At 44.8% G+C, this 14,016-nt stretch overlaps 1 protein-coding gene across 1 annotated transcript in view; it reads right to left on the bottom strand.

Annotated features, from left to right (window-relative positions):
- Nucleotides 1-4,649: 4,649 nt before the first annotated feature.
- The window catches only part of znf608 (zinc finger protein 608), a gene marked incomplete at both ends in the record, with an annotated part of 40,025 nt that continues 30,658 nt past the window's right edge, over nt 4,650-14,016 (bottom strand). Inside the window, 5 exon segments of the mRNA XM_079160841.1 lie at nt 4,650-4,729; nt 5,114-5,261; nt 5,549-5,718; nt 6,818-7,274; nt 8,256-10,707. Of these exon segments, the coding sequence (XP_079016967.1) occupies nt 4,650-4,729; nt 5,114-5,261; nt 5,549-5,718; nt 6,818-7,274; nt 8,256-10,707 (3,307 nt within the window).

Raw genomic sequence — 14,016 nt, 5'->3', positions numbered from 1 at the left:
ACCAAGCAGCCTTTATAAGACAACGCCGCGTCTCCCAACAGACGACAGCGTCGTGTAAACAGAGTTCATAGCACTATATTCAAGTAATAGAATGATCACTGATACTATGCAGGTAAGGTGTTGTTTAAGTGAGGCAGAGCCGCTGATAGAGCGCGTCAGGTTTTTATATATATATATATATATATATATATATAATATATCCACCATTACTTCATGCTACATTAGAAGAACATAACTTGTTATTCTCTGGCTTTAAACTCACTATCAGCGTTGATTTGTCTTTTTTGTTTTAAACGAGTCTTTGTGGTTTTACGGTGTTGCTTTTGTGTTTTTTTTGGCTATATTTTGATTGTACTGCAGTTTGGTCAACTGTTAACTGTTAAATGTGCTTTTGGAATTATTATGTTTTTACAAATGCTAGCCATGTCGTGACAATGACACAAATGAAATCAAGCCTAAATGAACAAATTTTTTAAACTGTATTTTTAATAAGCTGAATCAACATTTATAAAGTTTAATATTTAATTTAATTTGGATGTTTGCAGCAAACTTCACACTGTTTTGTGTGTCAAAACGGAAGTTACTGAGATCTCTGGCTCAGAACTACAACTAGAAACTAATGTGAATTCTTCTTCCAGTGTGTCGCTCTTATTTACGGTCTGTATGATGCAACATTGAAGGCATCATGGTAGACGTTGGATACATGTACCGTGATGTATTCAGTAGCTAGTTGCATTGTAATATTAATGTGAATCTGTAAAGTAACAAAAGTTACATATAGTGCAGTAAAACATAGAACACTGCCCTGGAGTAGAAGTATAAAGTAGCATGAAATGGAAATACTCAATTAAAGTACCAGTGGGCTTATATCTCAAAAGTGTACTTAAAGGAGCAGTGTGTAGTATTTGGCGACATCTAGTGGTGAAGTTATAGATTGCAACCAACTGAAACTTCTCCCGTTGGCCACGCATGGAGCAGAACTACGGTGGCCACATGGAAACATGAACATCCCTCTCTAGAGCCAGTGTTTGTTTTGTCCTTTCTGTAGAAAAACATGGCCGCCAGCTCCTGGAAGAGGACCGGCTCCGTATATAGAAATAAACAACTAATTTTAAGCTACAAAAAACCACAACGATTCATATTGTCAGGTTGTTATACACGTAAGAAAAAACACTTAATTATATTATATTCCATTTCTGCCAATAGATGCCCATAACTGCTACACACTGCTCCTTTAAGTACAGGTCTTTAGTAAATGTACTCAACGTGTTGGTCACTTCTTTGTTCTCCAGGTGTTGCAGCTCTTTTGTCAGTAATGATAATAAAAACGGGACCTTTCTGTCTATCAGCGGCTCTGCAGTGAGCTAGTTAGCTTGTAGGAGGGAGCGTGGGAGCCGGGGCGGAGCAAAGGATTGTGGGACGCCTGACCTGGGTGCCTGGGCATTTTCATTCTAAAGGATAATTCCAGTGTTTTCAGTGTTAAATTATATTTTCCATCTTATTTTAGTTGTTAATTGCGGAGCTTTTGCTCGATACTTAAAACTACATTTAATTTAGCATTTCCTCAAACTTTTAGTTCATAAATATACAAAGTACATTGATTTAGCTGAAGCTTGTTTTTGGTTAAACTCACTCTTGTACTTGAACAAACACACTTGAGTAAAGTGGCAACTTTAGATGTAATAATAAAGAAATGGATGTAGAAAGCTCATGTTAACACTGGAATTGTCCTTCAGAGGTGCTGCGAATAAAAGTAAAATTGGCACGTGTGTCTTTGATGTTCAAGTAGAACAGAACTCACTCGCTGGCATCTCATTCATTCACCTATAGCTCCAGGTTCTACCTCAGATTTAAGCATCATGTTTACATTAGAGATCTTTGCCGATTGTCAATATTATGAGTCAAAAATCTGAATTCAGTCAGTTTTGGTGAAAACACAACAGCATATTTGACGTCATAACCAAAGTCCTCACACACTCTTTTATTCTATATATTTTCTCTGGTGTACATTCAATTTGACTCAAGGTGAGTCTCCATTTTCTTGACCTTTAACAAAAGAATGGAAACTGGACGAGAGCTGGTTCCTGTTCCAGTCCTGCCCCAGTTTACATCTTTGCTTGGGCCAAAGAAATCACAGTGGCTCATATCTACGTAGAGTTGACTGTAAATACCGATTCAAAGGCCTTCCAAATGAAACATGTTGACTCGATATGATCACTGCTGTGGTTGAGGGTTGGTTTGGTTTATCTGCTTGGTTCAAGTCTGAGAACTTTGCCTTCATTTGGCAAAAACGATCTCACCGCGAGGTCCGTTTAAGTCGCCATTGTTTTTGCACCAACTCTAAAACAAAGCGATGGTTAAGAAAACTGATTCCACGAGGCACACGCTGGAGCTAACGGTCACTAAACAAACACACAACTCTCTAACCGAACCGATATGTGCAGCATCAGGGGAACCTGTGTTTTTACAGGACGCCTCCTGCTCCGCCCGCTGCCCCCCCCCGCTGCTCCGCCCGAGATGGAGGTCAACATAGAGTACGATAAAAGCATGTTAGTGCTCCGCCATGAATCTGTACAGTATTTACACCACTGGGTGGGGTTCCTACATGGCACTGGGCAGGTTTTCGATGTGAAGGTTTACTCTCACATAAAGACAATACAATCAACATGGTTACGCTCAAGTTACAGGTTAGTAATACAAATGTGTAGCGTCAGCACTATGGAGGGAGGAGGACCACTTCAATACTCAGAATAAGAAGGAGAATAATAGACTTGTTAGCTTCCTAATGCTGTTTCCCAGTCAGAGTTTTTTAAGGAAAAAAAAAAAGATCAACTCTCCCGGGATAGTCTTCTTCAGTACATTCAGTCATATCATCGTCATAACACACGACCATAAATGTGCATTTTTAATTTTTTTATAAAGTTGAACGCCACAGCTGCAGCACGGCATTCTGGGAGTTTAAAAAAAAAAACGCTCCAAACCGCTGAAATGAAATCTTCAAAAGTCTGGATTTGGTACATTGATCCCGTCGGCTCCCCGGTGTTATAAAACAGGCGGTTTTCATTAGTAACAAATGGAAGAGGGTCTTTTTCATTTTTTCATTCTAGTTCTGAATTCTCTGCCTCTCAGCGAGGCGAAGCTCATTAAACACCGCGGAATTGATGTCTGATAGATCTGCCGTTCCTCACGTGAGAACGTCTCTCACATGGTCCTATTTCTTCCCTTCGCTCTCTGTGGAGACAAAGAGCACAACAACAGGCTTTCAGTCACATAACGGCCTCCTTCTCCTCCTCCTTCTCCTCCTTCTCCTCCTTCTCCTCCTTCTCCTCCTTCTTCTTCTTCTTCTTGAGTTTATTGTTATGCAGCACAATGATTGTATGTGCAAACCTAGTTGGTAAATAAACATTGTTTTCTTGTTTATTTAGTATATTTCTTAAAGTTGGGATTGTAAGAAAGCATGAGCTGCTGCTCTTCTTCATGTCTCGGCTCTCTCCTCTGAGGTTAATCACATTAATCATCACATCGTGCAGGTTCCCTCTGCATGATGTCACACATTCAGACAAAGACAGTGACGCATAACGGCCTCGGAAAATATATGGAGGCTCTTCAAAAGTGGGTAATAATCCGCTGGATGATAATGGAGCCTCGGAGAGCTGCTACTCTCTGGAGAGACCGTTCACATGTTTGATTTATTGACCCCTCAGATTTATTCTGATCCCAGATTGCATTTTATGAAAGAAAAGATTGAGCCAATTTATTTCATAAGATGCCAATTTGAGTGGCTAATGTCTGAGTCTGTGATCCGCTGAGCTGAAGAAGACATGCGGCACACAGACAGACGAAGAGTTTAAACGATTTAAAAGAAAGAAAAAGGGACGACGTAGAGAAGAGCTCTGTGTTCACAAGCACGTCATTTCATCTCAACTGGATCATTTCAGTAAAATGCATTTAGTTAATGACGTAAAGTAAAATGACAAAGCTGCAATTTAATAATCTGTTATTTAATTATATCTGAAAAAAAGCTTCATCTTATTTTCATTGTATGTTCAACATGTTTTTTAACTATAAGAAAAGACACCCTGGATTTAGAATTGACCAAACATGCATTCATAAAGAACAGTAAATCCCATCACTGAGGTGTCTAAATATAATTCATCAAACATCTCCGTGAAGCACAGACGTTCCTCTGGTTCTCCTGAAACATCCAGAGGTCCAGAGGAACATCCAGGAGAACCAGAGGACCAGAGGTCCAGAGGAACATCCAGGAGAACCAGAGAACCAGAGGTCCAGAGGAACATCCAGGAGAACCAAAGGACCAGATGAACATCCAGGAGAACCAGAGAACCAGAGGTCCAGAGGACCAGAGGTCCAGAGGAACATCCAGGAGAACCAGAGGACCAGAGGTCCAGAGGAACATCCAGGAGAACCAGAGGACCAGAGAACCAGAGGACCAGAGGTCCAGAGGAACATCCAGGAGAACCAGAGGTCCAGAGGAACATCCAGGAGAACCAGAGAACCAGAGGTCCAGAGGAACATCCAGGAGAACCAGAGGACCAGTGGACCAGAGGTCCAGAGGAACATCCAGGAGAACCAGAGAACCAGAGGACCAGAGGAACATCCAGGAGAACCAGAGGAGCAGCAGATCATTATTACAACGACCATGAACACTCACCGGTCGAGGAGTGACCCGACACCTGCTGACTGGAGACCAGCGACCGGGAGCTCAACCCTTCAACACAGGAAGAACATCACATTTCAAAATAAAATGAAACACTGAAAACATTCTGTTCAGATGAAAATGTATTTAGTTTTGTTTGGAATGTGGTGGTAGAACCTTCTAATTTAACTCAGGAAATGATTTTGTTGACCAGACATCTTCGCCTCACCTCAATATTGAATTCTGTTGCGTTCCAAGAGGTTTCTTCCTCTTGTCTTTAGTTTATTGAGGAGTTTTAACTTTCCGATGTGAGAGTCAGAGGACAGAGGATGTCGTATTGTGCACAGATTTGAATGCCCTCTGAGGCAAATTTGTGATTAAGAAATACAAATAAACCTTTTGTGTGTAGGGATGTGTGTGTGTGTGTGTGTGTGTGTGTGTGTGTGTGCGTGGTACCTTGGTAGATGTCGTACTGTCCTGACAGCAGGTTGTAGCTCATACCCAGGTGTGTGTGATGGTGTGTGTGGAGGTGTCGGGCGAACGACAGGTGGTTCCTCTCGCGCTCCGTCTCTCTCTCTCCCTCGGGGGAACCCTTCTCGCCGGGCTGCTCAGAGACACACACACAGACACACACAGACAGACACACACACACACACACACACACACACACATTCTTTACTCAACGTTTCGGGACTGTTCCTGCGTGTCGTGCATGTTCATGAAGTATCTTCAGTGTATTTGTACTTTCTAGTAGTAGAAACTAAACAGCATCCTCCAGGAAAACTAAATCAATTCATGCGTCATAGAAATGAAACGTTTGACTTCTGATCCCCGTGTTTCCTCTTTAACCTTCACATCTATCTGTTCTTCCAGTGTGGATGAGAGTCTCACCGCGGGGGACTTCCCGTGGTACTGGTGGCTCTGCTGCTGCAGCAGCTCCAGGGCCGAGGACGAGGACGGGTCCGCGCTCTGCTTAACGCCCACCGCTCCTCCTCTGCCGGGCGGAGTCACCTCCGACTCCTCCCTGCCCGCCGTCTTACCGTACAGAGGGTAGTGGAAACCTGGTGTGGAAACACACACACACACACACACACACACACACACACACACACACACACACACACACACACACACACACAATACTTTAAATAATCACCTAAAACAAAGGAGTTATATTCAAAGATACAGTTAGCTCCCCCTGTAGGGTTTTGGGGCTATATCATCATCATGGTGCATCTCTTATGTTCCTTGTAAATGTGCTTCCTCCATTAATAAAGTGACTTTAATGTAAAATATGTGCTACACGTCACTTTATCTCTGTGCCTTAATGCTTCAAAATCGTTGCGTTAAAATCTGTTAAAAACCCTTAAAACTGTTCATTCATTCTTCATTAAAGGTGCAAATTCAGCTTTAGCTTGGATACCTTTTGGGGGTTCATCCAACATTAAATGCATGCATTGGATCATATTATGGAGTATTCAAGAATGAATTAAGGGAGTTTAAGATGTTAAAACCTACATTTACACTGCAATCACAAAATGAACTACTTAATGTAAAATAAAGTCATAGCTTTAATGCCATTTGATGAATGTAAAGTGAGTAAAAATGCTGTAAATATGAATCATATTCCACGTAAAATATAAACAGCATATTGTTACTCATACTCTATGAGAATACGAGTGGATTATTGGTACTTTGATCATTCTGCACAGTTGAGAGAGTTTGTAAACAGGTGTTTTCATAAAGTTTTGCTGTTGTTAAACCTTTACTTCTATTAAAGACTTCTCTCTGTTGTCATGATTCTCTGTTGACGGTGGAGACATGAGAGGAAAAAGTGTTCCTCACGAACTCGAGGTGATATGAGGCGAGTCATTGACGTACAGAGCATCATGTTAAAGGTGACGTCTTCCTTTAATATTAAAGATATTGCTAAATGATGCTTAAAAGGAACAGTTATGGATTTTGGGAAATACGCTGATTTGCTGCATAGCTGAGATTATAAACAGTTTGAATCTAAAGCTACGCTAACTATAGCGTCATATTTATCACACAGACATGAGAGTGGTGTTGACCTTCTCGTCCAACTCTCCACAACAAGCGTATTTTACCAAAATGTTGAACTATTCCTCTTTAGAGTAACACCTTTACGCAGACTCTTACCCGGGTAGTTGTGGACCAGGGTCGGGGACACCCCTCTGTAGGAGCCTCCGCCGCTCTCGCACATCGCCAGGTAGGGCGGGTAGGAGGAGTGCTGGTACTGGATGTAGGGCTGCTGGGGGGTCATGGGAGGAGACACCGCCGCCCGGGCGTTCTGGGGCTCCTCGGCCAGCACCCCCATCGGCTCCTGGCCTTGATCGTCCAGCCCGTCCGGTCTGTCTGGATCCTCCAAGTCGATGGCAGGCGGGAGATCGTGGACCCTGGCTTTTTTAGCATCTCCGCCCACACCTCCTCCTCCTCCTCCTCCTCCTCCAGAGGTCATCTTGGCCCCGGCAGGCTCCACGGTAGCTCCCCACTCTTTCTCCCTGTCTGCGTCCCCCTCCTCGGCCTCCTCCCCATGCTGTAGCTCAGAGTATTTGCTGTGAGCGAGGCAGTGAGCCCAGGCCGGGCCGTCTGAGGGCTAGATCGATGGGGGACAAGTGTTGGTGCTAGTTGCAGTGTTTCCCCTATAATTCTTTGTTAACAGTGGTGGGTGGGAGTCATTTTTAGGGGGCGGTCGGTTCAACTTCGGTCCACGTCTCTGTCTCCAGGTTTTGTTTTACGTGGCCAGTTGCAGAGCTAAAACTAAATTATTATTTTGTGTGTTATTTGGAGGATAATTTATGACTTTCATTTGCACATTTGTCTTGTTTAACAAGGGCGGAGGAATTCTTTGCGCGGCGGCCCACCGCTGCTGACCGACTATAGAGGAAACACTGTGTGCTGCAGTGAACAGAACCATAGACAGACCATCTATCACTGGCTCTGGGTGGGATGTTGATGGAGGATGACGGCGTTTTGCAACAGCAGGCGGCACATTGAGAGGTGGGATGTGAGGAGTGTGGTGTTTTCCAACGTCAATGACACCAATCAAGACACGTCTCACACATGATCAACGGCAGAATTTAGGCCAAACTGAAGACAAAAAAACTAAAAAACAACCTCCCAGACATGGCTTTCATTCAAGTCACACAACCTTTTTGTTTTTAGAAGACCCAGCATGGCGAGAGTTAATGCGTCGTGAGATGACATGGTTAAAAGAAATCTGTACAAGCAGCTCATATATAAAACCAACACATATGTTTCTTTTGTTCCTTTATGTGTTTACGTCTTTACATTTACAGCTTCCCCCATTGATTCAAAACATTAAAAAAAAACATTTGCATCCATCAAATCAAACCACACGATTTTGATTTTCAACCAAAACGACTAAAGTAGCATGTCAAAGCACAGCTACAGCACCACAGAAGCCACACGGTCTTTGTTATTAGCACCTTATTGGTTTAGCTCGACACAATGTGTGTTTTAATCTCTTTGTGACACTCGACAGCGGTCGCTAAAGCACACCAACAACACCATCAGCGGCGGCGGCGGCGGGTTAGAGACAGAGGGAGAAACTTACACTGGAATAGGAAACATTTGAGTCCAGATCTGTCTGACTGTTTGGGTTGTGGAGTGATGAAGAAGAGGAAGAGGAAGGCGACTTGATGTCGTCGCAGTCTTTCATCGGGACCTGGTGCTGGTCCACCATGCCACCGTGCGCCGCCTTCGCGCCCAGACTCTGTCCCCTTTCTCCCCTCTCACTCATCTCCACGTAGGACAGGACGGGTTTGGGACAGCAACCTTTGGTGCCATCTGGACTTTTACCCAGCATGGGTCCACCGGCTGAACCCCCAACCATGTGTTTATCGTCCTCACTGTCTCTCAACCCCTGTCCCCTCTCGCCCCTCTGTTTGGCGCCATGCGTCTGGTCGCAGCACTTGGAGGCCAGCAACAGTTTCTGGTCCATGTACAGGCCTCTGGAGTACTGGCCGTAGTACAGCGACTGGGCCAAGGCGGTCTGGGTCTGGCTCATGGCCAGCTGGAGCTGAGACTGAGGCGGCCCATCGCCTTTCTTTGAGTCCGAGAACTCGTGGGAGGATATTTTGTCGTCCTCTTTCACGTCCTCCTTTCTGTCTTTCCCTTTGCCGTCGAGGCCGGAGCTTTTGTGGAAGGCGACGCTGCTACTGTTTTGCCTGTCCGACTGCATGTACCCCTGCAGGTAGTAGGGGTCGTAGCCGTGGTAGTACGGGGATTGGGGGTCTTTCGACAGCGGGGCAGATGCAGTGGGCGGGGTTTTACCAGAGCTTCCGTGGTTACTGTTAGAGCTCGCCTCCGAAGAGGCCGAGGAGGCGGACTTGGATCGGATTCCATCCGAGCGACATTCAGAGGATCCCCCGTCGTCCCCGGCATCTGAGATGTCGGAGTAGGCGGGGCTGTTGTTCTTGCTGTCTGTTGCCAGGCAGTTACCACCGGAGTCGAGCCTCGACGAGCCACCGATGGAGGGACTGGGGGCGTTGTCGGTGAAGGTGTACACCTTGTCGGCCTCAGCTCGGATACTGGCCATCCGGCTCTCCTGGCTCTCCGTCAGCCCGTTCATTACATCCTGCTTACTGAGGTGCTCCTTCAGAAGGCTTCCAGAAATCTCCTTGACACCCATTTTGGAAGCACCACCACAACCGTCTTCCAGTTTGATTCCACCACTGTCGCCATTAGGCGTCCTGGTTTGCGCGTCTTTGTTGTGTTTGTCCTTCAGCCTACGTTTCTCTTTCTTCCTGGTCTCTTTGCTGCAGGTGACCATGGTGGCTTTGACGAGGCTCGGTTCCACGACAATGCTCAGCTTTGGTTTGATGGGTTTCAGGGGAAGGTTTTTACTCGTGAGGCCCACGGCTGCCATAGGTGAGGTGGCAGTATCGGCTGTGCCGGTCGGATACGCCGTGTTGGGTATGGCGATCAGCTTTGGGGGAGCAGGGGCCGGAGCGATCGGCCGGTTGGTCCGTGACTTAGACAGCTTCTCTACTTTCCCGTTGGCCTTCTTGCCCTTGTCGCACGTGCCTCCCTTTTTGTCGATCAAGCCTTCGGCTTCCAGCTTGGGCATCTCGACCGTGGAGTTCCTGTCTGGGACCATGCAGTTCTCCAGAACCACGGTCATGTTGGAGATGATGGGCAGATTGCTCAGGTCGTCAATTAGCCCATCTTTCAGCAGTGAGGTTCTTCTGGTCTTGGGGTTGACCGAAGGGCTGTGGTCAGTGCTGAGGAGTAGCCGTCTGTTCTTAGGAGATCCCACCGTGGTCACCTTATATAGAGGAGCCGGTTTCTTAGAGGAGCTGTTGACATTGGTGCTGTTTGTCTCCGAGAGGTCATACGTGAAGTTGCTGATGGTGTCCTCGCAGTCTGACAGTCGATCCTCGCTCTCCCCGTCCTTCATGGGCTCCAGCTCAGGCTTCCTCTGCTCCTCGGCCTCCAAGTGTGCGTGCGTCTGGTGGTAGCGCAGGCCGTTGATGTGCTTGTAGCGTTTAGTGCAGTTGGGGTGGGGGCAGTCGATGAGGATGGGCGGGGGAGGAGGTGAGGAGGCGCAACCACCTCCGGGGTCCATGAATGAGGGGTCAGATTTGCCCTGCGGCGTGGATGGGGCACTGCGGGATTTGGCTCGAATCCTCTTCCCGTTCCCGTTTTTGACGTCGTCAGAGGAGACCAGGCTGAGGTCCAGGTCAGCCGGCGGTTTGTTCTTTCTCTTCCCGGACGAGAGAGAGGAGGTGCTGTTGGTAGGTTTCACGTCCTCCACGGTGAAGAAAGAAGGAGGCATTCGGCAGTTGCTGTTGATGAGGTTCAGGCTTCCTCTCCTTCCCTTGCTGTGGATGGGTGCGGTGGTTCCGGCCATACCGCCTCCGCGGCTCCTGTGCTGCGATAGACCTCTGACTTTGGCTGCAGGGGCCGGCTCAACGCAGGGCCGCTCGGCCATGGCCATTCGCATTCGTTTGCCCCGGCCACGCCCACCGGGCATCTCCGGGTCGCTGGAGGGAGACTCGCAAAACCTGGACACAAGAAGAGGAAAACAATACTTACTGACAGTATGGAAATGAGATGAGCTACAGAGGTATTATGCTGTTGTGTTGTGTCCTGTATCAAAACAAGCAATACACAGTAATTCAACTCCAGCTTCATCCTGATCCTGTCTCCATCTAATGTTAAGTCTTCATGGGTGTAAAAGGACAGCCTAAAACCAATAGACCAATGGGATTCATGAGTGATTGGCTGAGTAATCAATCGAGACCTCAGACAAAGGATGCTCTTTCTGGTTGTATATCTCGAGCCATCAATAATCTATATATATATATATGTATATACATAGCTTATCCTTAGAAAAGCAGATACTTTTAAGAAGTAACTAACTTTATATTAGATGGTCACAAAGTGTTACACAAAAGATATAAGGCAACCACCCAAAAAAAAGAAGACATAAGTATAAACTTGGGAAGATTATAACAAATGTTAGCCACTCTATTCCACTCTTTTAAACAAATAAAATGTTCTGTTAGGTCTGGTTTTAGTGTTATTAGTACGAGGGAGACTGTGGGAGGGAGATTGTTGTAGTTTTAGTTCCAACTTCTTCCTGTAGCCGCAGCACACAGTGTCCTCATTAGCCCAGCAGATGGTGACAACGTAGCTAAAAAGGTGTCAATGGCATCATATGGTATCACACCATATTACAAACTCTTATCACGTTGCACATTAGCAATGCTTTCATCCATATGTAGCGCACATTTTTACAGAATGTTTTAGAAGAAATGGGCAAGAGAAAACGTGAATGACTCCAATTCCGTTGGAAAACTATCGTACATTACAAAAGAAGACGTAATCAAAAGAGCGCCAGTTGAACCTAAAATACAACAATGTAAAAAACTGGATGGAAATATGACATGTATGTTGGTTTCATGTATTAATGTGAGGACGGTTACGTCAGATCATTTGGAGCGATGAAGATTTTATACACAATACACAAATTGTAAATGTGGATGAAAAAAACAGGATGGAAACCCACCTGTTGTATCGTATCACATGTCAATTTACATCATATCAAATGGAATTACATAAAATGTGATCGTATTGTATCAAATATTATTGTTTCTCATTGTATTGTTTTACATCTTATTGTATCATGTCATCATATCACAACTTGTTGTATCACATTGTATCGTATCATATTGTACCACTTTGTATTGTTTCGTTTCATATTGTATCATTTTACGTCGTATTGTATGATGTCAAGTTCATGAAAGCTTTTTCATCCTGGTTGAAAAACTGAAAAAAACATCAAAACATCAAACTGGGAAAAAAGAGCTGTTTTTCTTGTTCCTGACAGGCTTTAACCCGAGAAACAACTTGTTCATATCTTCACCCAAATTGAACTCTTGTTCCATCAGACAAAAAAAAACGTAGAAAATAACTGATTATCATTCAAGGCTCATGTTTGACCACTCTATCCAGACGTCAAGGATAGAAATTGATTTTTCTTCCTGCTTCTCCTTTGATAACATGAAATCCACGATCATCTCTGTACTTGATACTGAGACGTTTTGTATTCACACGATGTCCCTTCGTCTCTGAAGTCTTTTGATGCTGTTTACCAGAGCGCCTCACATCTTTACTCTGAACAGGCTTCTCTACTTTAACACATTGTTATTCATATCAAAAACCTGTTTGCTGAGATTGCTTTATGTTTATCTACAGAGGAAAGCTCTACCTCCCAAGCTGGACCCTGAACCGTGCATATGTGCTCGCCTTATAGTGCATTAATTGTGACACTACATTGCAGGACTCAATGAATGTATTCTGACCTTGGAAAGACTGTTTTGGACGTTAATCATCTTCCATTAATGGAACCGCAAAGCACGTGGGGACTAGACTTTCCTGTGCCCCTCTGTGATTTTAAAATGATGATATCTAACATTTCTTATGATGTTTGTAATTGCTTTTTTACATCAGCGTGTCCCTGAATGTCACTGAAGCTGCTGGAAACATCCAGCTGCATATTTTATGGATTTGTTTTGGGCTCTTTCAAGGTTATTTGTTGCTCTCATGCCTCTGCTTAAATTGTGTAGCAACCGAGTAATCTAGTTTAGATGATTTGATACAATTTGAAGTTACTGTGAGGAACTTCTATCTGGTCCTGAACCAGTCTCAGTTTAGTCCTGATCCTCTATCAGACCTCCATCAGTAAAGAGACCATCAAAGAGAAGATGGTCTGTTTCTATAGAGTTATTCTTAAAGCTCGTCATCGGAGCCACCGGGTCGGATTCTGGTGAAACCAGATGAGATCATGCAGGTTCACCAGAACCTCCTTCAGCTCAGACTCCAGCAGAGACCGGTCCACCGTGGACAGACCCAGATCCTCCAGCAGAGACCGGTCCACCGTGGACAGACCCAGATCCTCCAGCAGAGACCGGTCCACCGTGGACAGACCCAGATCCGTCTTCACCTGCAACCTTGGACCTGCAGTCGGAGCTCCGGAGGGAGGAGGAGAGCTCAGCCCTCGGCAGCAGCAGCAGCGTCTCCTCCTCCTCCTCCTCCTCCAGGAGCAGAGCTTCTCCTCTCTGCTGGAGACCCAGGACATATCGCTGGACCTGCTGGAGGGAAGGGAGGCACAGGAGAACCAGAACCAGGACTGAGAGGGGCAGACTGTCAGACCCTGCTGCAGTGAAACGAGAGGTTTTCTAAAGAGACTCTGGTGCTCAGAGACACTACCACTCTAGTCCACAGGGACCGCCAGAATCAACACATTAAAGTTCCTTGTAGCAGCTTTAAGTTTGTCTACTAAAGCTGAAAAATTCATCACTTACTTTTTTCAATTACTTTCTTTCTGTTTTTAGTTATATTTTGTGCTTTAATTTAATCATTGTGTTGTTTTATCTTTAGGTTACAGTTTCATTTATGGACTGATAATAAATCAACGAAGTGGGAACATTTCATTCCATTGAATTATATAATAAAACCTCATTCAGTCCCCGTTGACAAAGAGAGCTGCAGAAACCAAATTTAAAAAAAGAAGCAATTTAGTCCCTGGTTTCTGAGATTAAGCTGTAATTGCCATGACAACAATCATTTATGTACAGCAGCAATAATTGAGAGGTTTCCGCCCCGCGAGGAGAGAATTTCAGTTTCTACTCAGCAACTAGAAACAAACACTGGGATGTGTTTCTGTTAAAGCTCATCACAGAACAACAGCTGACAGCCCACAGTCAATTCAGCCTTCTTTTAAACATAATATATATATATTATATATAACTTAAGCAACATTACAGCACTTAAAAAGTTCTCTTTTCGGTTAATCAAATAAACAATCA

Source organism: Pholis gunnellus (genome assembly GCF_910591455.1).
Source record: "Pholis gunnellus genome assembly, chromosome: 6".
NCBI lineage: Eukaryota > Metazoa > Chordata > Actinopteri > Perciformes > Pholidae > Pholis > Pholis gunnellus.
Note: the sequence above shows the minus strand (reverse complement) of the source record. Positions and strands in the feature narration are given on the sequence as shown.